Genomic DNA, 25,455 nt, shown 5'->3' with positions numbered 1-25,455 from the left:
TAGCAGCAGAGGGACAGCAGCTGACTGGTGAGGAAAGGGAGGAAGGAGGAGGCAGGTCAAAGAGCAAACCATGCACAACTGCAGGCTTTCATTGGCATAAATCTCAAATGACAATGCATCTGGTGCTCCACCACAAGAAAGTAAAATAAAGGACTATTGCCCAATATACTTCAAAATCTTTCTCTTTTAATAAGTGCATAAAGGCAGAATGATAAAATTCAGGTTTCTATTGGCAATAGTATCAATTATGAGTATGTTCTTGTTCTACTCTTCCTATAATTAATAGTGCAAGGAAAATAGAGATAGATCTTTTTTTCTAAGCAATCCTCTGGCTCTGGCAGACCCTCACATATATTAAAAAAAAAAAAATCCAAAACAACCAACCCAAAACAATCCTGTAGTTTGCTCCTAATTTGACTGCCTTGGGCAGTAGCAATGTGACAGCATGGGGCTATGACCAGAACACACTTCCATGACCTGAGAGCCTTCATATCTACAGGCTCCCTGTATAATTTCAATTGCTTACACGATGCACTATCCCAGTAGTGATGGAAAATTAACACGCAATTCCTCTCAGCTGCCCTTTTAGCTGCCTAGCTCTGCAACCTTGGTGACTACATTAGAAATATATCACAATCAAACCTCCACAATAATACTTTTAACTATTGTTACCTGCCTTCAGTATGTATCACATCTGCTGAAGTTACCAGCAAAATAATTACTCCCATTGACAAGACTAAAATGATGTAGTAATAAAAGAGTTATGTTGTGATCTATTAGAAACAGAAATCCCAAAGCATTTCCATAGTCCAGATTTTTTATTGGCTAAGCGACAGGTTGCATTTTACAGATCAAGATTGGCTTGCAATGTGTGCCATTAGAAAAGATCATTCTGGCTTGAAAACTGAGTAAACATAGTCAGGAAGTGATTGAAGGAGCACAGATCGCCAAGATATAATTTATAGTTACTTTCCCACACTTCAAACTTAGTTCTGTCCTTTGGACTCCAAAATTATTGATATAATTAAAATACTAGATTGCCAATCCAGAAGTGCCTGATATTATCTAATTCAATTGTCACTGTTGATTTCAGTCCATTTTAAAAGCCAAGTCATCTGTTGCAAACAAATCTGGAAAGAAATCATTCCAAAAACATACACACACAAACGCACGTATATGCACACATCCATACATTAACTGAAGTCCTGCGAGTCTCTCAAGACTCTGTTGCCATTTCAACCTCAATTATTTACGAAGCTACAAAACAATTCTATGTATGGACCAGATGAGCCAGTGGTTACATAGGCAAGTACTGTACTAAACATGAAACCTCAGCTCTACTTTGCATCAGGGCACTACTTTTAGAAGATGAACCAAACACAAATCTGAGAGTCCTCTGATGTCACAAAGAGTCCATTTCTCTCAGACAAGTATTTCCACTCTCTCATACTTTGTAATCCAGTAACTACCCCAAGAGAGGAGCTAGGCAAGTTCACTTGCTGTCTTCCTTCGGTCAAATTGCCACCAGCATACCTAGAAGAACAACACCATGAGAACAAGAATGCCCTGGACTGGGATGTCCCAAAACTGCAGTAAGCTGCTAGAAATAACTAAGGCAGAAGCATTTCAGTGGTGAAGAGCCTGTAAGGACCAAGCAGCCAGTTCATATCTCAATGGAAGCTCTTTCCCCTCGCTCTACTTGTTGATTGCAAACACATTTCACCCACTTTACTGCCCTCACCAGCTGTGCCAAGCTTCCATTCCTCTTCCCTCCCAACTTTTCCCTATCCTCCTCCATGCTGTGGCTCCACTGCTCATTTTCTCCTGTCCCCCAGTCTTTATACCTTCCCAACTCATTTCACATCTGTGCAGAAGCATGGCCATAACATGACACAAAGACATAATTATTTTTACATTGTTTCCCTTTTTCCTAGTCTTTCATCTATTTTCTTGGGAGAACATTTTACATCAGCATGCATGGAAACTACCATTCCTCTTTACCTTCAGTGAGGCAATATTCTTAGGCAGCCTGCAATGTAAAGTTTGGCTTCTGGTGATGACAACAATAAAAGCTCATCCCTAGTAGTGCTGCTGGAGGGAAGAGATGCCATCCAGAGGGACCTTGACAGGTTTGAGAGGCAGGCCTACGCAAACCTCATGAACTTCAACAAAGTGCAAAGTCACCTGGGTCACAGCAATTGCAGATACGCCTGCAGGTGGGGCAGAGAATGAACTAAGAGCAGCCCTGCAGAGAAAACTTGGGGGTGTTGGTTGAAGAAAAACTCAACATGAGCTGGCAAATACATACTGGCAGCCCAGAAAGCTAATTGTATCCTGGCCTACATCCAAAGCAGTGTAGCCAGCAGGGCGAGGGAGGGGATTCTGCTCTTCTGCTCTGCCCTGGTGAAACGCAGCTGGTGTGCTGTGCCCAGCTCTGGTGTCCCCAACATACGAAGAACATGGAACTGTGGAACAAGTCCAGAGGAGGGCCACGAAGTGGATCAGAGGACTGAAACACCTTCCCTACAAAACCAGGCTGAGAAAGGTGTTGCTGGACAGCCTGCAGAAGAGAAGGTTGCATGGAGACCCCATAGCAGTATCTGAAGGGGGGCTACAGGGAAGTCAGAGAGGGACTCCTCATCAGGAACTGTAGTGATAGGACAAGGACTAATGGGTACAAACTGAAAGAGGGGAACTTAGACCAAGCAGAAAAATCAGCCTACAGTCTTTCATGTTCAAATTATTCTAATAGATAACAAGCCAGTAAAACACATGTATTGGCACCTAACACAAAGGGAAGGAAATAGAGATTTGCACCACTAAGACAAAAACAAAGATACCTTCAGCGGATGTAACTGACAACTCCAAAGAATTACCACCGCCTTACGTTAATTAAAGACAAAATTTAGAGAGGAAAGGGTCCTTGGCCTGCACAGCAAAGTTGCTCCCATGTCACATTTAGGTTCTTACTTTAACTTTGCTTTCTTCAGTTACCAAGACTGAATTATTGTGATCCTGCCTGGTCTTCACCACTATCTTCTTCAAGAAAGTCCTGTTTCTCCTTTACTCTGAAAATGGTGCTTTGCTTCTTCAGTGACTTTGGTCATTAACTTCACTACTCTTACATAACCTAGCTGATTCCTGCAATTGATGAGAGAGCTGCAGGTAGAAAGCCGTCTTACTGTGATGATATAATGTTTACTTCTAGTGCTCCCACTGCACTTAACCTTGTAGCTGGGATGCTGCCACATTCACCTGAGAAAACTCCCAGAGTTATCATCAAGTTCTACCACTGAAAATGTTGGGCTGCCTTTTTGGTTTGTACAGAACAATAAACTGATGCATTCTGCCCTTCAGGCACAATTGTACCACAATTCTTTAAAAAGGCTGACAAAAGAACACAGAAAAGAAACTGTACTCCTATTTAAGCATGTTGAACCATTTTTAAACACATTTCTGCTTTCAATATTTCATTTTACTCAGTTAATGAAGGCCCAGATAATTAGATCATCTTTTTTCCCCAGATAACCTTTTTTTCCCCCTGTGAGTGCAAGAAGCAAGCAAGCAAAAATAAGTCACACCTCAGCCTCACACTAACCTATCCAATTATTAGGCAGAAAATCTCTGGTTGCCTTCCCCCTATAATGGAATTTATCAGGAAATAAACAAAAAAAGTCATGCTCTGTTTACCAGTCTATCTCCCTGTACACACTTAGCCACCAGATAAAAATAACACTGAAACTAAATACATTTTCTGCCACTGACTTGATGGAGACAGAATTTCATTTGTTGCACCTTTTGCAGACAGCAGACGCAATAACACACTGTGTTTGTCCTCCCACTTAACAGCAGAAGAAAAAATTCCTAGAAAAGTCACCTAGAGCAGACCCTATCAGGAATAACTCTTCATGGCAGATAAGCAACAGATCAAAAAGCATTCAGGCATTGTATACCTAAGGAAGCTAAAATAGACAGGGGCATCATACTACACAATATTTCCTGTTTCAATTCAAACATTCACAGTCATTAGAGAATAAATACTGGGGGCTTCCCAAGTTTTTAGGCTATCTTTATGCTGTAAGAAGTTCATTTTTTACTCTCATTAAGCACTGTTTATATCTCAGCCTGTAACATTGTCATGAAGGCACTCTAGTTGCTAAAGAAACTGAGAAACTCCTTTTGACATTTAATGTATCATATCTATTTTATTTATAATCTCTAAACAGTAATGAGACATCTCTGTAAAACAGGATTAAACAGACCTGTAAACTGCTACTCAGAACTCTGGTGAATTCGATTTGGGAAGGAAATGAAGGTTTCTCTTTTTCATGACTTAACCAAGAGGCTGTTAAAGTGGAGAGGTGGCAGGCAGCCTGCCTCACAAGTGATGACAGCAGCCCCTAAATCAAGTGTCACACAGCTTCAAACCCTAAGGAGTCATCAGTCATGCTTGCAGGAGGGGAAGGAGCAGCCTCCTTCCTTGAGATCAATGAGGCAAACACAGAATACTCCTTCTGCACTCCTAAGGATGATTGATGACTCCTTAGCAGATGAAGTGTGTGACATTTGATTTCACTCACTGATAAGATTGTGTCTATCCAAACACCTTCTAGTTAATGTTTCCAGAGCCCCCACATAGCTGTTCTTTGTGACATTTTTTACACAAAGCTCAATTGTTCAATGATTAATGAATTTCTCAACAATAGAAGAAAATTCTGTAAGAGAATTGTGCAACTGTGTGCCTTGATACTCTGATCACAACACAAAACAGGAATCTAGGCTCCTCAAGAAAACTAATGGGAGATCTCCTGCACCTGTCAAATGACACTTGTAGGCAAAACAGTCCCAAAGAACTGGCATTTTTCCTGAAGACTTTAAAATATACACTTTAGGTCTGCTTTCCAGAAAACCTAATGCATTGATTGATTAAAAATATTTTCCAAAACTTTAATAAGCAGATTTACACAAGGTTACACATTTCAACAGACTTGAAACATGCTCTATAGCTTTCTAATTTTTCTTACAATACCATATTCGTATCCAGTTATTTCCTAACTATGCTTTGTAACTACAAGCTACACTTGCTTATAGGTTCTAAAACATGCATGCTTTTTATTGCATCCAGTTGTATCACAGGCTGTGTTAAATAAACTTTTTTAATATAACTTAAATTTCAAAACACTATTTATATTTATTAGAGAGCTTTTCCTCAATTCTTTCTTTTTCTTTTAAGATTAATATTGAATTAAGTGTTTGAAGCAGATATATTTTTAACTTTCTTATGAAATGAAGGATATTTTTGAGCCTGATTTTCCAAGTGCCATGTTTGGCTGGATTCTGCTCAATGCTTTTGGAAATTTTAGCACTTTGCACAAAAGTCTTGAGTCTCTGATAAACACAAGAACCAGGAAATTCAGAAGTCTGTCAGAAAATCCATTCAAAGGGAGAGAAACTGTGCTGCTTGTCAATTATATCTTACTCTGTAAGTTTGTCAAAAAACATACTGGTAAACAGAGGAAGAAAACTGCAGTACAATCCAGAAAAAGATGACTGTGGCTCTCTCACCCCTTCAGAATGAATGACTGGAACAGAATGGCAGTACTGTCAAAGAAAAATGCTCCACATAACCTTTATCATTTTGCCAAAACCAGCCCACCAGAAGAAATCAAAGAGAAATTCCAAGTTTGGACTTGCCAAACGAATCTTTCATCTAAATTTTGAAACAAAGACATTGCTCTTGCCAAAGATTGCTAAGCTTTGCTGAGGCCTCACGTGAAAAGTCAAGAGCTCCAACTACTTGGAATTCATATTCAGTGTAAAACTTGGGCTTATTTCCAATTAATGCAAATGAGAGACTGCATATTACCTTGAAGGTCTTTAAATTAAAAATGATCCTGACATAGAACTGTGCCAAATTAAGTCAGCAATGATGAAATTATAAAAAAATGGTGTTATAAACTGTCCTGGCACTTAAAGACATGATGAAGTTTCCATAACACTCTGAAAAGTTGTTATTATGGAAAACTCTTTTTTAAGTCAATGTTTTATTTCTAAAATGTTACACTGTCAAGGAATTTAAAATACTATCTATAATGACATACAAAATTTAAAAGAATATTTATGTTGAAAAACACACTTAGTAAAAACTTTTACCATAATGATAAATTTCTAATGCTGACATACATTCATGTCATATACAAAAAAGAAAATTTAGGTATGACATTTTGGACAGTAATATTTCATTTATTATATAACCTTATATTTACTTCTGTTTTTCCTCACTAAAGATTCAATTACCCTGTATGAGAACCTGTATTTTAAGAGTATAAGTAGATTTTCTTAGGGTATGTTTACTCAACAAATAGCCACAGTTCTACCAGAAAGAGCTTCTTTGTGGGGTAACTGATAATTCCTAAATTCCTTTCCATACCATGCACATTAGAAGACAAGAAAATTGAACTCTTCAAGGAAAATTAGGTTCTGAAACTGTCAGACAATTTTCACTTAAAACTAAATTCACACACAGATATGGGTTGTGTGCATTGCTTCTCCCTTCTCTCTTACTCTTCAGCAGAGTCAACTCTGATTAAATTAACTAGGATAAAAACTTAAACATCATTTTCAGTAGAACAGCTGATCAGCTGGAAGAAAGAGATCTTACTGGTGTGTTCTCTGAAAGCACTGAGCACTTGTGCTCAGAAATACCTACTAGACTTCAAATAACCCATAGGGAAGAGGACATGTATGAATACCCAAACTGGGAGAACTCATGATGGAAAGGCATGGGAGGCGCAGGATGGGTGGGAAGAGAGGCTTAGCACTCATTGCTAAATATATGTGAGTCCCCAGATTAACCTGTGGAATACATACATTTAGAAAAATACTTCCCAGAAACAGCTGAGGTACACAAAAAGAGAAGAAAACAGAAAAGACTCTTGGAAACCTGCCTAATTTCTTCTGAGCACACAGTCCACATGCTTGTCAAGCTCACAGGGAAACCGAACTTGCACCCTTGTGACTCTGAACAATCTGCCCCTGGGAATGAGGGACAATGTCTCTTGAAGGGACAGTGCTTTTCCCAATCTGCAGCCATGAGATGACTAGACTGTTTTGAACTGGAACTCCTTTGTCCAAAAATTTAAAAATTCAGGGACATTTTTCTGACATCTTCAGCTACCAAGACTTAACATTAAATGGTCCACCCTTCACCATTCACTCCTACTGTTCAAAAAATTTTAATTCTGGCATTTTCCAATTTCTAAATGCTTAGCTTTGAAACCTGTAAAAAGGATTGTGTTTAGAAAAGTTGCAGTTCTACAGTCTTGCAGATTTCTTTAATGTTTTTCTTCTTCTTTGAATAAATGTCTATTTAAAACAAAGCAAAATTATAAACTAAGAGTTTAAAATCTTTCTACCTTACTATTTTAGCTAAAAAAAAAAAGGCTTATAGGTTGTCATCCTCCATTTGGATCCATTAGTAAAGGAGGAGAAGTGCTACTTTTATTGATTTCACTTATATTTACTGAAAATGGAATCTCTCAAACTGAATTCCATTTTATAATCACATTTATAGTATGTTCTAATTCTCACAATATTTTTTTTTCACTTTTCCTGACCTGTTCTTTCCAACAAGTTTCTTTGCAGCCCTGCAGTATTCCCAAGTCCTTCTCCTTATCCAGTTAAACCAATCTGAAATCCAGGCTTTTAATTCAAGCAAATTTCTTATCAATTGCACCACTTGTCTACCATATTGTCTACTTCCCCACAGGACCCAAAATCCTCCTGATTTCAGATCTCCTCCATAAGGAACATTCACATTCAAATCCAAGCCTTTCCTTGAAATGATCAGTCATTACCATACCCTTCTCAGTTCTGTGAAGCATCTTTTTGGCTTATCAGTAAATCTTTTCCTCTAAACTCAGTCTAAATTCAAACACCTTCAAAGATCTCTGAGTACATTTCAGTTCCTCATCAGAACTGCCACATGTCTCCCACAAATCTCTTCAGTTTTTGATGTGGCTTAAACCAGACTATTTGTCCATTATCAGGCCAACACTGGGCCATCACCCTAACTCATGGTTTCCTGGCTCACCTTTTCAAATTTCCCTCTCAGTCTCCCCAATACCAAGCTATGCCACTGTCTAAAGAGCAGTCTAATTTTCCACCTCAGAGCTTCAATTTTCTCTTCTCCTCTCCTGACAGGTTTATATGACTCACTCTGACATTACATCACACCTGGTTCTGCCTTCTGACAGACTGAAGAAACATGGGAAGGTTTGCAGACCATAAAAATAAAAGGCCCTAAGAAGCAATTGGCTAATTGCAAATTACAAATGAAGTCTTAAAAGTCTCTTTTGCCAGCAGCTGTAAGTTATTCTCTACATTGAAAAAAAAGAACAAACCCTAAATTTATGCTCAAATCACAGAATAGACAGTTATTATTTGCTCACCTGAAATATTTGTTTCAAGGAAAAAAGTGCCCGTCTCAGCTCCCGTCCATTGGAATTGTAAAGTTTTTCTGGGAAAACAAAATAAGACAACAGAAAAAACTTCAGCATAAACAAAACTGACAACACAGCAAAAATGTACTACAGATTTTAAAAGAGTCATAGCACCCACTTCCCATCAGGCAGACTGGTCCTAAAAAAATTAGCTTTTTAAAAATATAGATCTAGGACTTACTCATTAAATGTGCATGTATACAAGGATTTAGTTGTCTATAACTTCAGATGGCATCTCCCAGGTAAATTCACAATAGTTTCACCAAGATCAGCGAGAAACAATTCTCTCTGGAGTTTTTAAAAATGCTTAGAAATACTGTTCTTTCTGCATTAAGGTGAATTTAGGGTTTACTGAAAGTACCTCAATCTTCTGAGTAATCTCAAAAGACTCGGCTGAGACAACTCTTTGACTTTGTTATCAAAGCTAGAGCCACTGAATCCCATCCTTGACTGCCTTCCCTCTAGACATTCTTTTCTCATGTTCTCATCTTTCTATTGTTAAATCCTTTCTCCAATAGCAATGAATGTTAATACCAGAAATAGTCGGACAGTCTGTTCTAAGCATAATTCAAAACAGTGTTTTATTCTCATGAAAACTGATCTTGACCTTTTTCTAAATGAAGCAGAAGCCTTCTTTTCATCATCCAATACTGAAATGTATTACTTCATTTATTCCCTACTAATGCATCCTCACAGAAATAATTTAAAGAAGACAAAAGCAACTCCTCTGCTGTCTTTCTGAACCTGGCTACAATGTTTGTGCCTTTGGAAAAAGTCTTGGATTGTGTATCTCAAGTCTATTGTTGCAAATTTGGAAGTGATTTGTGACTATGCAGGGACAGAGCAGAAGATGAGCTCTTCAAATCTTCCTGGTTTACCATGTTTAGTGTATCTGACAGAAAGAGACTTTGTGCAACACCTCTACAGTCCTAAATTTAATTTTATTACACTATTGCAATCTAAGGGCAAAGACAAAGGAAAATCAGATCTTCATGGTTACCTCACATAACCCACTTTGCCTCACCCACAGATCATCATGAAAGCACCCTGTCTGCAATGGACAGAGGCCAGCAGACCAAAGCTGGAATGCCCATAGAGTGATAATAGTCTTATGACAAAATGAAATATCAAACCCCCACATTTCATGTCTTACTTTCCCTTCTCTATTTCTCTTTCAATTACTACTTTACACTACAAAACCAAAATAAATTTTATTTCACTCTGTCAGGAAGTTGCAAAAAGGACCTAGCATTTGAGGATTCAATGCATTTATAACAGTAATAATTTTTACTTCAATCAAGGAAGGTGGGGTTTAATTTTAGAAAACCATTTATTATTCCCAACAGTCATCTTCAACCAAAGGAAAAATATGAAGTAAAATGTCAGCAAAACCAACACTTTTTTTTTTTACTTTGAAAGTAGTTTTGTTCATCCCTAATTGCCTCTGATTTCAAAGGCAGAATGCACAGAATTGGCAAAACTATTGTTGTTTTAAGTTGTCTCCTTTCTTGCACTTTTTATAGATTCTTGACAAAACATTGGAGGAATGGATTTCACTTCAAGCCATAAACTTAGAGGCACACTTTAATTACTCTCACTTAAAAACACACTGGCATGTGGGACTACATTTCTTGGCAGGATAAAGAGTAATTTTGTCAGGAAAGCCTAAAGAATAATAAAGATCTTCTAAGACCCAGTCTGTCAACTTTACATGCCACATTACACAAAATATTCCTTTTTGAAAGTTACCTCCATCTGGCATTTGTTATTACTAATTTCCCTCTATTCATAATTCACCAGCATCATTATGAGCAGAATGTCTCCAAACAAGGCAGTGCATTATCATCTTAATTAAGAGAGGCACCACTTCTTAAAGTCCTGGCAACTTTGTACATAAATATCAATGTCCTAACAAATGCCATCTGTTGGTCTTGGTCTTAAACAGAAATCATCATCCCAGCCTGGGGTAAAGTCCTAACAAACCATTGTTATGATACCATAACACTGGTTGTTTCATTGGTGTGTGAAGATTTTTGGTACATCTCAGAGGAACAATGCTGAACATTTTTTCTCCTTGGTCTTTTCACAGAGCATAACATCATGCTTGGCAATCAGCACAAACACTGCTCTCCCTGCTTGTCTGCAGCAAAGAGGACAGAAGTTACTGACTACAGCTCAAAAAGGGGTCTATCAGTACAGCTAAGAATCAATAACTACTGCAAGTATCTAGTTGGACAAGAGTTGTGGCATGTATAAAAATGCTTGAGATGGGCTGAAAATCCTGAGGAGTGACAGTCCAGGTAAGTCATCTCATTTCTGACATCTTCTACCAGAGACAATGTACGCTTACAGGTCCCTCCTCATGCAGAGCTAGTCTTGTTCAGTCAGCTCAAATACACAAGTCTCCAGCCCCTTCACCCCTTCCTCTTACACAAGGGCACTGTCTGCCTAAGTCGTGGCACACACTTCTTACAGTGCTGGCAGCCATCAGAAACATTCACTGAGCATAGCCCAAGGAGGGAGGTGAGATGGTCATGCTACATCAGAAGAGGTTTTGGTTTAGAAAAAACCTCAATCCAGGACAAACCTCAGCCAGGGCAGGAAAACCTGTGTAAGCCAAGGTACTGCATGGGCCCTTAAAAAAGGCTGCACTTTTATTGTGTGTGCTGGTTTTCAGAATACAGCTGGGGGACACTCGCTAAAACGCTCTCAAGGCCTTAGAGAATTCCCATTTGTTAACAGTAACTTTAACACTCCAGGGATCTCAGGCTCATCCCAAAAGCCCTAGACTACAACTCAGGCTATGAAAATGCATCAGCAGAAACTGAAGGGCAAAAAGTCACTTCTGAACTCTTCTCATCTGGTATAAAAACCAGGAAAAATAAAAAGAGAGAGAGGAAAAGCCAGATTTGATTACAATATTTTCACACTGAAGACAATTCTGAAACAAGATAGCAAATGTTTTTTAACGCTTGTTTTACAAGGTCAGTTTAAAGTGTTGCCCTCTGAAGCAGACTGAGAATTAACTTTCCATGTTAAAGCACAGAGGTAAGCAATTCCCATGGTATTCCCCTGGCAGAGTTGTCTGTAGCTGAAACAAATGATGCCTACAGCTTTGAAACACGAGTCCAAGCTGCTACTATCACCAAAATCAGAAAATTCTGAGGTTCTCCAAGGACAGTCCAAAAGACTTGCATGCTCACTGCTTTGTTATAAGGTGTCAGATAAGCTTGAATATGTACACCCAGACTGCTTTATGCCAGAAACCAAACTTCTGAACTTCAAGCAGGAATATTTGCTGCTTCACCTCTCCCTGAAACTTCTCTGTCCCTTTGGTAAAAGACATTTCCTGTCTTTCCGCAGGCCTGGTGCAGGCTGGAGACATAAATTCATAAGCATTAAGATAAGAGAAGATAAAACAGGTCAGTGAGTTCGTAGGTCAGGGAGCTAGTGATATCTGACTTTATTTAGCTATTAATGATGGTGTTTCTGACAGCTGTGTCCTGATAAGTGATGCTATTGCAGTCACTTTTACTATTTTTCTTCAAGAAATAAAGAGCAGCATATGAGGCTGTGAAATAGTTTTAATTGTATATACAGAGATGACAGAAAACTCTCCTTGTGGTTCTTTCTGATATGAACTAACACTAGAGGGCACTGCTTATTTCCTTATTTTGCGAAAGAAAAGGCACTGTCCCTCCATGGGCTTCCCACTGGTAGAGCAATACCATTTGGGATGCAGAGTTGGTACTTCACTAACCTTGAAACCCTGCTTTTAATCAGTAGACTGTAGGACATCCTACAAAATTAAAAAGCATCAGCACTGCCAATCTCAAACGTTCAAAATCGGAGTCAACTCTTTTGAAATTGATAGAAAACGAGGTATTGATAAGGGCCTGAGTTTTATTCACCTTTTTGCAAGAAGCAAGAGTCACATTTATCATATTATCCTTCACATCATAGCAGGTAGTTGCATATCCTTGAAAGACAAAGAGATTCCCTTAGCTCAGCACTTGCTTCAAGAAGCAGGGAATTGAAGATAACCACGCTTGTGGTAGAGACAGACACGTGACAGGTAGCAACCTGCAAGTGACTATTTTCCTGCAACAGTGGAACTTTGGTCAAGAGAAGCCTTCATGATCTAAAATAAAATTATTATATATTATTCTGTATTTTTGTCTGTTTTCACTTTTGTGAAAAACAACTCAGGCTAAGTGAAAAGGGATTCCTCTTGGTGAATGTGGTACAAATATAGCAGTGGAGGGAAGGCAGTTTGGTTTGCAATCAACATTTTTTCAGAAAGGAAGAGAAGTCTTTAAAGATCTTTTATTGGACAACCTGAAGCTTTCAAAGGGATTCTATATCTTCAAAGATAATTGTCAGAGGCTCAAATTTCACTGGATATTCACCTCTTTTGACTATGTGGGAAAAGGGACTTTTTAAAGAAAATAATAATTTGTCCTTACATTCTTAATTAAAGTACTGATTTTTCTTCTGCCTTCTATGCAAAAAAAAAGAGTGTTTTTAATCCACAGTAATAAAAGAAAAAGTGGAACTAGCAGAACACTGCTTGGTTCAGTCCCACGTGTTACACCTGACCTCTGACCGACAGGGTACCATCCTCCTCCCTTCCTCTTCCATCACACCCATTGAATTAGTCCCTGGGATATAGTAATTTATATAGCATCAGCCTTTTGAGCTGTTGGCAAAGGCTTGTGAACATCTGGCTGCGCACAAATGGGAGTTGCCCTGCTTCACTTGCTGCTGCCTGAATGACCTCCATGTCTCCCATCTATGCCTCTTTTCTTTAAACTATAATTTCAAGATGAAGCTCCTTTCCTTACAAAAACATGAAAGGGAGATTAGCTCCACATTTGATTACATTAGCAGGATACCTGGTGCAGATCCACTTAAATGACATTTGAAACATTTCCTGCCATTCATTTTTACCTTGCAGGGGACAGAAGTAGCAATATTCTCTGGCTCCCAGTAGACATTTGCAAATCAGCCAGTACTTAGAAACTCAAAAAAATTAATTCCTTTCCCCACAACAAGGAATAAAGTATTATTTTAAATGCTCACTAGAAAGAAGTATTAGTGATAAAATGAAAGGCTTTCAAAATGTAAATGAACTGCCTACCTTTCCAGCAGCACTGGTGGGAAAAAAACTTGAAAGAACAAAGGAAAGTGTTTATAATGGTAAGAAATTTTGGCATTCGCTCTTTCTGTGAATGCCAATGCCATGCTTGTAAATTTATTACTGCATTATTCCAATTTTAAATGCACGTTATTTTATCTGAATGAATGTATACAATTGTAAAAGTAGGGAAAAATCTGAGCAACACAGCAAGAACTCAGGCATACAGGTCCACTCCTGTGAACAGGCATCAGGAAGCTGCCTGGTAGACTTCACTCAAGCAGGCCCATGGGTGCATATAGTGCTGCAGATCTATAAAACAACTGTATACAAAACTAATTAGCGTGGTGTGCCAGTCTTTCACTGTATGTCAAACAAATTAAAGCAGTTCTCTAAGGAAAGACCTGGTTCTGTGCCAAGAATAGGCTCTTTTCTTAGTTTTGCTTTTGTCCACTAAAGTTAGTCATAAACGTGTTGGGCAGACAAGGCACTCTCCTTTTCTTCCCAGACCCCCTAGAAAATGCACGAAGAAGGGATTCATTCACAGGCATATTGCCCATTATTGCATTAACACAATTGCTACTTCTGCTACGATTAGTTCATTTTGCATATTACAGATTTCCTTTTTTCCCCTCTGAATTTGATCTTATTTTGTCTGTATAAATAGTAATGCATTAATTAGTGGAACATGTCACATGTGAACTCAAGCTACATATTCTCCCACTGATCCAGGGATAAATGATTAGCACTCAGCACAGGAAAGGAGCTTTCTCACAATAAAGGACCTTAGGCTGAGCAAGTGGCTGCGTACAAGTTTCGGGAAGCTGAGCCCACATCACTGTCAGCACCGACTGCTCTGGAGGAATGCACAGGCTGCCTCCAAGGAATGCTGCCCCAGCTCCCCGGCAGAGAAAAAACCTCCCTACCCTCCTTTTCATTCAGACACACAGCAGCTGCTTAGCTAATTATCTGGGACAGTGGGTCCCCTCAGCGAGCAGGGTCCTTTGCCCCCACTGGGAGAGGGGGATCCTTTGTCGGAAAAGGATCCTATTACGCCTGCATATGAGAAGAGCTCAGCTTCAAGCCTGCATCCTCATTCCCTTTCTCTGTAAAGGACCTGCAGGTGGGGAGTGGGAGGAGGGAAAGACAAAACAGCCTTGGACACCCTTTCCTATCCCATACCCTAAAGCCATGCTGGCAGAGGCTCAAAGCTGAGAGTGCAAAGAGCCACCTGCAAACCCCAGGGAGCCTGTGGGTTGGACAGACAAGCAGCGAGAACTCCAGAGCAGCATCTCCCCTGGGAATGAAAAATACCCAATTCAGCCAGCACTTCAGAGCAATTCTATACACTTATGCTTAGGGATTTTCCTGCCTCTTTGAGAGCACAAGTCTGCTTTCCTGACACTGCAAGAAGTACCCAGAAGAAAGAGTCCCTGGATTTCCATAGGGAGAGTACACAGAGCAAAACCCCCTCTTTGGGAAGATGGGTTGGAGCTAACCTTTTTGAACACTTCTTTGAAATGCCAAATGTCTTAACTTCTATCACAAGGGAATCAACATGAAACTGTCACCACAAGAATTATTCTACATTTAAATCCACTGAAAAAAGTACCCTCTCCTCCACATGCAATTGTCCTCCCTTACTTCTTGCTCCTGTGTTTCCAGGAGATAGGAAATGAGATTCAATCAATTGTGGGAAAGAAGTAATATATAAGACAAGTCCAGAGGATCAAGAAGAAAGACGATGACCCTGAGGATGAGGAATTAGAGACATGCATTAGAGCAACAGGTCCTTTTCATTCTGAACACATCATTCCTGAAAGTTCTGGCTATTTCCCTACCCTTGGTTCTAGGTATTCGTCAGTGCTGGAGGTTCAGCATAAACTATGGCAACATCTAAATAATTCCATGAGATTTAAAAAAAGGAGGTTTTTATGCAGATATCTGGTAGAAGGGACTTTCCAGTCTTTATTGTACTCCAATGTCATGGTTTAACCCCAGCTGGCAGCCAAGCCCCATGCAGCCACTTGCTCACTCCCCCATGAACGGGATGAGGGAGCGAATGGAAAGTGTAAAAGTGAGAAAACTTGTGGGTTGAGATAAAGACAGTTCAATAGTTAAAGCAAAAGCCACCCACACAAGCAAAGCCAAACAAAGAATTCTTTCACCACTTCCCATGGGCAGGCAGGTGTTCAGCCATCTCCAGGAAAGCAGGGCTCCATTGTGCCCAACAGTGACTTGGGAAGACAAACACCTAAATTCCTTGTGCTCCCCCCTTCCTCCTTCTTTCCCCAGATTTATATGCTGAGCATTATACCAAACAACATGGAACTTTTTGGGATGTTGGGGTCAGTCCTTCTGTACCCCCAGCCCCCTCAATGGTGGGGTGGTATGAGAATCAGAAAGGGCCTTGGCTCTGTGTAAGTGCTCCTCAGCAATAAAAAACACATCCCTGGATTACCAACACTATCTTCAGCAGAAATCCAGAACAGAAAAAAATTAACTCCACCCAAGCCAAAACCAGCACATCTCCTCTGGCAGCCTAACAGGACCATACTGATCTCTTCTCAACCATTTCTACCAAACTTCTGCATATTCTGCTTGGTTTCAAGTAAACCACATGTCATGGATATACCATTAGTCAGGGTTTCCCCTTCAGAGAGCTCTAAATTACTATTCTTTTGCTCTGCAGACCCATCCACATGCACACGGAACTAGGAAGAACATTTGTCCTGCTATGTGCACACATTATGGCAAACAAATGCCAATGGTTTACGCTAACGAGAGATGTTAAAACGCAGCAAGTGTTTATGTAGTTAAGTGGAAAAGGAAACCGTAGTCTTCATCTGCTGGATTCAGGTGTTTACAGCTGTGGAAGATGGTGCTTTCTTTGTATGTTGCACTGCATTATCTTATAAACTGATGGTGTTAAAACTTCCTCTTACTGTTTCCGTTTCTAAATTACTTAGCATATTAATGCCCTGCTTGCTCATAAGCAAAGGAAAGGACATACAAGGTGATATGGGCTGAGAGAAGGGGGAAGCTGCCTGACAGAAAGGGCTAGTACTTTTCCTCTCAGTTTTATCTCTCTCTGCTCACTACAGTTTTCCCAATTCTCTGCTGCAGAAACCTGAGTCAGTTGTCTTTGACTGCTGCTGTGGAAAAGAGGACATACACAGTAAGAAAGCCCAACAGCAGGAGAGCACAACAGCAGGTTTTACCTAACTTATGAAGTAAAAATCAGACTGGGACATTAAAACTGAGTGTCAACAAGGAATCACTTAACTGCACAGAAAGCAGCAGCAACAATCCCAAGAAACTTGAATAGCTCAAGAATTTCCATGATTAAAACCCCCAGGCTTTTAAAATTAGTTGTATCTGGAAAGATAAAGAAAATGCATGGGGTGTTCAGTGCCAAAAGATCTTTTTTAGAACTGGCTTTCAGGGTCTGTCTGGGGAAAATGTTGCAGACCAGCGCCACAAAAAGCTTTTCCTGCCCTCTGTAAGCTCAAAACTGACTGGAACAGCAAGGCAGCTCTGAATCCACTTCCATCTGGTTATCACCACAACTTTTATTTCCAGTTCCAAATTACTTCGCTCATGTATCCTTTCTGATTTTGTAAGCTAGAATACAAAATTCCTCTTTACAGTTACAGTTACATTTCCCAGTGAGTCTGATGCCTACTGATAACTTTGAACCCATGGGGACACTATGTAGGTTAAACATAGGTTTGAACATTGAACTGTTACATCAACTCAGTCTTCCTTCCTTCCTTGAAATAAAAAGCCTTATTCAAAAGTTACAGCCTTTCCAACATATTAACAAAATAAAGAGCCTCTGCCTCTTCAGCCTACTTATTCTAGCTATGGAACAGGAACCACAGTGTACTTCCCTACAATGATTTATTTATATGGGTCCTCTCCACTTGAATGCAAAAGGCACTAATATGCTCTTTAGTTCTGAAGTGCAGGAAACAGTACTTTGGGTTGATAGCTTCAAAGGAGCGTACTTCTGCATGTCCAAAAAATGCTGTGGCTGCTCTTCTGTAAAAGTCAAAGGGTTACAAAAGGGAAAAGGCTGTGTAACAAGGTCAAATATTACAGCACCATATTAGAGCAAGTGGTGATGGAAAAGACTTGAGAGGTCATCTTGTTCATCCCCTGCTAATGCAAAATTGTTCCCTAGAGAGTAATACAGCAGGAAAGTAGTTGTTGCACTAAAATATAGGTTACATAATTCAAGAGAATGGGGCTGGGGAAAATTGCTAGAAAAGAAAATAATATAGAAGAACTTACTGCTTCTTTAGAGATTACTGTAGCAAAACTGAGGGTAAAACATAATTTTAAAAAGTATGTGGAGGCCAATCTTTAATGTTTGTTGCAGTTTTGTCTCTGAGCTGTTGACCTGTATGCTTGTGCTTGAACAAGAATATCAACCAGTGCCTCCTGGATTAGAAATATTTAATAAGAACATGCTAGTCATGATTTGAGTTTTCTGGTTGTATTATATTTTAAACACAGTGCTAACGTGTTGCCCCACATGTTATGGCAGTATTAGTAAACAAAGAGCAACAACCAAATTATAGCAACCCATCACTAGAAAAACACAAAAAAATTAGGAACACCCTCACTATCCCTTGAATTATGGATGCCTTATCTGTGCTGACAGCTTGGCAAAAGGCAAAATGTCTCAGAGCAAAGACATCGCAGGTTTGTGCCAAGAACCTGAATGAGCTCCTGAGCTTGAAGCTCATATCAAGTTTTTTTGTTGCGTAATACATGACAAAAATATGTCAGATGCTATCTGCAAGACCAAGTTGTTCCAGTGATCCTAAGTCCAGCCTGAGGAAGTGCATCAGAATTTAGCTCCCCCTTGCACTTCAGAGGACGCAGCCTCCTAATTGCATGCCTTGAAGCATCAGTTTGAAAATTTGGAAAGCAAGGATGAGCCTTGACGGCAAGGCAACAGGCAAAAGAGCAGCAGCAGCAGTTGGTGGTGAAAAACTGATAAAGCTGCTTCTCCTCAGATTGCTGCCAGTGATCACAATGGTGTGTGCATCTTCAAATACCTGAACCTGAATTGCCTATCTGCATGTGAGACTTTCGAGTCTCACAGCCATGCTGCTGGAGGCAACTGGTTCCAGCTCAGTGTTGGAGTTGTTTTTGGACCATTTGAAGGGGCCAAGGCCAAGAATCCACCACAAAATCCTCACATACAAAAACCAGTAGATGTGCCTGTGACTGACACACACTATCAATATTAAGGATTAGTATTTACTAGTACTTCAGCACCCCCCAGAAACATCAGTCACGCAAACACAAAGATCCTTTCTGGAAAGCTTCTAGAGGTGGCACCTGAATCCAGTGGAGCTTCATCTTTAGCATTTTTTTATCTCAAAATTAATTAAAATACTGAATAAGCAAAGAATTCCAATGTAAATGCCATAGCAACTTCAGGATATTTATTTCAATTTTTCATTACATTTAATGATGTAATGTATTTAGTGACAATATTGTTTTCTAAAACAATTTTTAATAATTTAAATTCAATATACAGACCTTCTCAGTCTGAAACTTTTGCAACATCTCTGTATAACAGCATCTTCCTGATGTTAAGAACTTTACTTGTAGCTCATCTTTTCCACACATTCTTGTTCTTGTGTACATCCTCTAATCAATTCACATCTTTAAATGTGTAAACCCAGACAGCAATTCAACTAAGGCTTTACTGATTTTGAGTTAAGAGGACAAAGAGCATTCCAAAAAACAAAGATTTGGTCTTGCTTTAGTATTACAGTCACACAACAAAGAACAATCCCTTAAGTAATAGTCTCATAGTTCCTAGCAGACGTGATCTCAGTCAAAAACAATAAGCTTGTTAACCAGCTTTGTTCTAATAACTTAAACTGCCTTTTCCCATGTGTCTTGATGCATTTTAGGATTCTTGGAAGGATGCTTCTTTAGAATACTTGAAGGATATGGTTAAATTAACAGAAATTAAATTAACAGAAATGGATTTGCAACAGAGGGAGAATGAAGAAATATCAGATGTGCAGAAGGAAAGACTGCAACACAAATAGTTTTAGCAGATGTCAAAGTAATTCAGGGTCAGCAAGTTTCCCATCACGCTGAAATTGCTGGGACACATGAAAAACGCACCATTTTGGCAACTGGAAAGAAATGCAAACCCCACAAATAAACTGGAACAGAACCACTAAGATCTCAGGCTAAATCCATGCCAATGCATGACTCTCATCGGATGCAGATGCCAGATCAAGCACATGGCCAGTCTTCCTGGCAGTAGGCTGGGGAGGCTCGGAGATCCCCCTGTCTGCTGGACAACTCACTGCCCTGCATTCCTACTGCTGCTGCACCCTGTGCCTGCCCATCTCCTGGGTCACACTGGCACACAGGGGGCACAGGTGGCTGCCACATTGCTGCTCCATCTGCTGTCCCATGTCTTACAGTGAGAGGGACAAGAAGAGGCATCCCAGTAACGTGGCACAGGCACCCTGGAAAGCTTAACACACGAGGAAGGAAGGTGACACCCTGGGGCAGCCAAGAGTCTCGAGCTTCACATGCCACACACAGCAGCCCTGCACAGGAGCTCTGCTGCTGTCCTGCACTCCAGAGCAATCTATTTGTCCTTCAGTTACTGTCTTTTAGTACCACTCAGACTGTTGGGAATACAAAGGCTTTTTCAGAAGTGCAGACACACCTTCGTACTCTCTTAAGAACCTGTACATCAGACTGCAAAGATTTAACAGTGGAAGTACTTTGATGTTTCACATCCATATAAAAATGCTGTAAAAGTAGGGTACATCTCCACTTAGTAAGTACTGTGATTGGGGTGAAGGGAGGTGTCCAAAGCTACATGAATTAAAATCAAGAAATTACTGACAAAAGACGGTGTTCAGCAGGTAGAAATTTCACTTTTGGAAATTCTCCCCCATTTTCATAACTGAAAAATATCCTAGATTTTCCAGAAACAAGATGTATGATGCTTGTAGGGTCCAGAACATTATGGCTGTATCTCTCAGAGAGAATACAAAGCAAATATAGGAACAATTATTTCACCCCCATTAACAAACACAACAACTCTGTTCTATATGCTTTTCTGAGTTTTATTTGGGAATCAGTGAGGTTGGTTAAGTGCATTAGCAGCTGGGGAGAAGCTGGTATATAAATCCACCCACCACTCCGGCAACACATCTTCCCTTCTGAAACAAACGCTGGCTGATGTCTCTCCAAGCAATGGTGTGCTGCCCACTGGGGCACCAGCTCTTCACCTCTCTCACTGCCTGCAGAGACTGAGGTGAGAGAGACCTTGGAGCATTCCTTGAAATGATTTCCTGCCTAAGTTTCCCCCTCAGCCTCTCCACATCAACAGTTTTTACAACAAATAATTTAAATGAAGTCACTCAGGCTATTGAGTTCCTTTCCATATGGCCCCATCCTGTGCTGGGTCAGAGCAGCTTCCAGGCAAGTTTGCAAGTGTCCAGGGTAAAAGGAAAGCCTATGCTCACAGTGCTCCAACCATACCACCCTATCAGATATTTACATTTTCAAACATTCCTCAAGCACAATTTCTGTTTACCATACCATGAGGAACTTGGCCTGAACTTGTTTAACACATGTTTGTGTTATTTATCCAAACTCATTCATCACAGTTGTAAAACATCTGACAGATGATGGAGGTTTTCCAGTGTCTATCAGGCCTCTCGCTTAATTCAACCACTGATTATTTCCACCTCTAAGTAATTTGACCAAAGCCACACGAAAGCATTCAGCTATACTAAATCATTTTCTGTTTGTTATTGACTCGGTCACTGGCTGCAAAGAGCTCTCTCTCTACTTAACTAATTAATCAGAAGAATAACTATGTACTAATGTATGTGATATGTATTAACACATATATACACGTTAGTTATATAAATTATATGTTTTTATATATATGATATACATATTCTACACATACAAATGCAATTGTTTCTTTTTAGGGGGCTCCAAGTGATAAAAAAAGCTTAATTGCTACATGGATTGAACTATCATTTGTACTATAAACACAGCCAGCTGCTATGCAAAGTGCTTCCCCGTGCAAAATGCACACACTACAGCACACATTACACACATTCAGCTCCTTAATATGACCTTTTAAAATTCCCATTCATAGGAAAAACATAGAAGCATAAAATCCATGAATTCACAAATTCACTTACTATAAGCACACTAAGTCAATGGAGTTTTGAATCAGATCCTGAAACTGGAAAGTAAAAACTCTTCTTTCTGTGATTACTGAGCTCAAGCACTGTATTTATTGCCTTTTTGCAAGTCTTGTCTCTTGCAGAGGGAAGATCTTTCACTGTTCTTTTTTTTTTTTTGCATACTTCGCATTGCTCATTAATCACACTGACACAAGTCTGTAGCTGTGCAACTAGAAGCAATAGCTAAGACCTGTAAGAATATTAGAAGGACCAAATCCTATCTTCTGTCAAGACTTCCTAGATTAAAAAAAGCGTCATATGTGCTGCAGGAATTCAAGATCTGTTCACTGTTCCCAACAAAGCCACAACTGTTTGCTACATGGTTTGGCTGCCTCATATATTACTTTTTTCCCCTCTGGAAAACTGTGTAAAAAAGCATTATGAACTACATCATCAGACTTTCACTTGACAGCACAGGCTGGTTAATGCAGACCTTAGAGTAAGTAAGTAATTCCCTATCCTTTCCCACTTCAGGAATCAGAAGTGTCGTGGGAGTGTGGGGTCAAGATAAAGCTGGGGCAGTAAACTGAGAATGAAAAATCTGTGCTTCTCTTAAATCAGTGGTGTCGTACCTTTGAGAATCTCTGTGTTCCAAGGGCTACTATGGATCTGACCCCTTTATCTCCTTCACTTCTCACCCTATTATTATTTCTAAAGCCTGTACAGAGACACTGGAAAATAAGGATGATGACAAGGGATGAGTACAGCAAGAAAACAATAGGGTTTACACATCTTATTATATTCTATTACATTCAGAAAACAGGAAAATGTGGCTTCTTAAAAGAAATGCAGAATATATTTTTACTGTCATCTACAGAAGGAAAACCATGAAGAAATAACCAGTTGCTCAAGGTTGCTTTAGTGGTGCTCCTGGTCTGCAATCACTACTAACCTTTCCTACAGAAAGTAGGCAATGAAGCTGAAGGGACAAAGGACTTTAAGAAAAAAGCCCAACAATATCCTTATTCTTTTGACTGAGGAATGCTTTCTTACTGTATACTTCTTTTTTATTGCTCTTGGCAAGGCTTTTAATGCAAATAAGTGCCCTACAGCCTACTGTCATATGCTGTATATGAGACAACCTCTCAAGTGTGTACAGAAAACTTCAGCTGATGTAGAATTTGGCAATTTGCTTGTTAAGTGGCACTTTAGTTCATGACCATATTAAATCCATGATGCATAATCTGCTTGGGCAGCCTGCTAGTTTTAAGATGTTAGTCTAGACCTATAAAGCTCAAAATGTCTTGGGACCTATTTATCCGGGCATTGAGCTTTTTTTGGAGATTTTCTGATGAAACAAAAGTTATAATCAGAAAACGTCAGTCACTAAATTGGAAACACTGCATTCAAACTTTCTTGCAGCCAACAAACTTTCTTTAGATGCAAGACAGGATCCCAAACAAGTTTGCCTATATTCATTGTAACTGAGGACCCAGGAAGGATATGAACTTCAGGCCTAAGATTGGTGATGTAGGAAATTGTGGGACTTGCACCGTGATGAGGCAAATCAGAGGAGAACAAAACTGCAGGTCCTAAAAAGCTGAGAACTCTCAGAGCCCAAGCTGCACTGCAGACAACCCAGGAAAGCCCAATCTAGAGCACAAGTGCCAAAAATCAGTCACAAATTTCAGAAAAGAAAAATTAATTTGTACTCAGACTTGTTCACTTCAATATCAATTTTCTGCAGAGGTATTAGGATGGTATTTCCTGAGTAGTTTCCGAGTCGTGCCACAGAATATTGGGTGTGTTTGTGAAAGCTGTGTCACTCCTCACTCCCTGCAACTTCAGGGTTTTGCATGTCTGGAACAATCTTATTTTTTTCCGGTGTTTCATTAGCAGCCCCTTTCTGAGAAATGCCAGGTGGCATCATGCCCAGAATTACTTGCCAGCTAATCTCAGAGGATTGGGCATTATGCCATTTGAATTAAAAGAGCTCAGCTCTAACTCACTGATAACATTTAGGAATCAAACCAATAAAATGGGAAAACAAAACGAATACAAATAACCTCTGAATGCACACAGATGATAGTTTTTAACTGAAAATGTACACAGTTGAACGAAAGAAAAAAAAAAAGAAAAAAATCAGTAGATGTCTTTCTTCCAAAACTTAAACCAGGGTTCAAGTGAGAAAACTCAGCTATGATTTCATTAGTTTCTGAAAACTGCAAAAAGAAAAAGGAATTCGTACAATTAAATACAAAATTAACATCATAGTATTCCCTGCAACAGGGAGCTCAAACTTTAGGCAAGCTGTGCTGTGCCAATCACCCCATGAAGTGCAGAGGAGAAAGAGGAAGAAAAGAATTTGCATTTGAAGGGAACAATGGAGTTTCCCCCTAGATCCCTTCATTCTGGCATTTTGACACGTCCTTCCTAAAATAAAGGCATCATTTAATTTATGAAGACCAATAAAATCATAAATAGCCAGTTAAAAAGTCTGCATAATCTTAATGTTGTCCACATCAACAATAAAACATCGGATACTCCAGCATGTGCACGTAGACGAGTAAGCAAGAACACAGACTAATGATTCTGTAAATTATAAACTCTTTTTCTATCATGAGCTTTAATTTTTACAGGCCAGAAATTCCCACGTACAACACACCCCACAGGAGGGGTAAGGGAAGGAAAAACACAAGGCTAATAAGGATGTGACTATTAGGAAATAAAACAATTCAAAACCATTTCCTATAACACAGTTTAAAAAAATATGGGAGGCAACTTTGGCTTACTTTGACTGTCTTTATAAAGCATGTCTGCGTTATTAACATCTTCTCCTCTATTCTTTCAGAGGCCATGAATCAGTACAGAGCAGCTATTTTTCCTTTCACTTCGTCATACGTGTCTTGGAGGGTCAGAGAGCACTGGTCTTGTAGTATTTCATAGCTAATTAACAGAGATAACAGCTAATCAAATTAAATTAATCATACAGAGATAACTGTCCTTTTCCTGAGGTATAACAATATCCAGGAAATTTTTATAGGAGAAAAAACTAAGAGGGGAGTTAGCAGGTATCTCTCAATCTTACAATCAAGGATAAAGCAGTTTTAACTTTGGTCAGAACAATCCCCCAGTAGTTCAGAGAGATGAAGGGCCGCAAAAGTTGCTTGCTTTTCTGGCTCTGTTTGCAAAGCACAGACATTAGCCATGGGCAGACCCTGTAGCACCCTCCACACAGCAGCAGATACTTCAGAGAGGACACAATCTTGTGTGAGGTGTCTGCCCTCTCCCTGCCTTTGCCCCTCATGTGCCCTGCTGCTCCCGGGAGGCTGCAGGCACCTGCTCACCTTGTAGTCCCAAGGCAGGAGGGAAAGCCAAGTGTCCACTGGGGCTGTGAGAGTCAAAAAGGAGCTCACACACAGGCACTCTGCCCCGACCCAGCACACTGCAATTCAGTATCTGCCATGAGCAGCCCTTGCCACTCCATGCAAACCCAGCTCCACAAGCCTTCCTCGAGGTGCCAAAATCAGCACTGATGGAGTGGAGATGTAAGGCACAGCTCGCTGCAAACACCCAGTGTTGGCTCCTGCCCTCCACATGTTCTCCTGCACAC

The 25,455-nt window shown here is 39.8% G+C and overlaps 1 protein-coding gene across 12 annotated transcripts in view; it reads right to left on the bottom strand.

The window, feature by feature from the left end:
* The window catches only part of FHOD3 (formin homology 2 domain containing 3), a 374,055-nt gene that overhangs the window by 191,418 nt on the left and 157,182 nt on the right, over nucleotides 1–25,455 (bottom strand). For all 12 annotated transcript variants that reach the window (XM_085052233.1, XM_085052234.1, XM_085052240.1 and 9 more), the window contains exon 4: nucleotides 8,451–8,518. In XM_085052233.1, coding sequence (XP_084908359.1) covers nucleotides 8,451–8,518 — 68 coding nt within the window. The remainder of the gene's footprint in view (nucleotides 1–8,450; nucleotides 8,519–25,455) is intronic.

This window comes from Lichenostomus cassidix, chromosome 2, assembly GCF_008360975.1.
Source record: "Lichenostomus cassidix isolate B80296 chromosome 2, HeHo_3.0, whole genome shotgun sequence".
NCBI classification, from domain to species: domain Eukaryota; kingdom Metazoa; phylum Chordata; class Aves; order Passeriformes; family Meliphagidae; genus Lichenostomus; species Lichenostomus cassidix.
The sequence above is the reverse complement of the archived record's forward strand: the minus strand, read 5'-3'. Positions and strand labels throughout refer to the sequence as shown.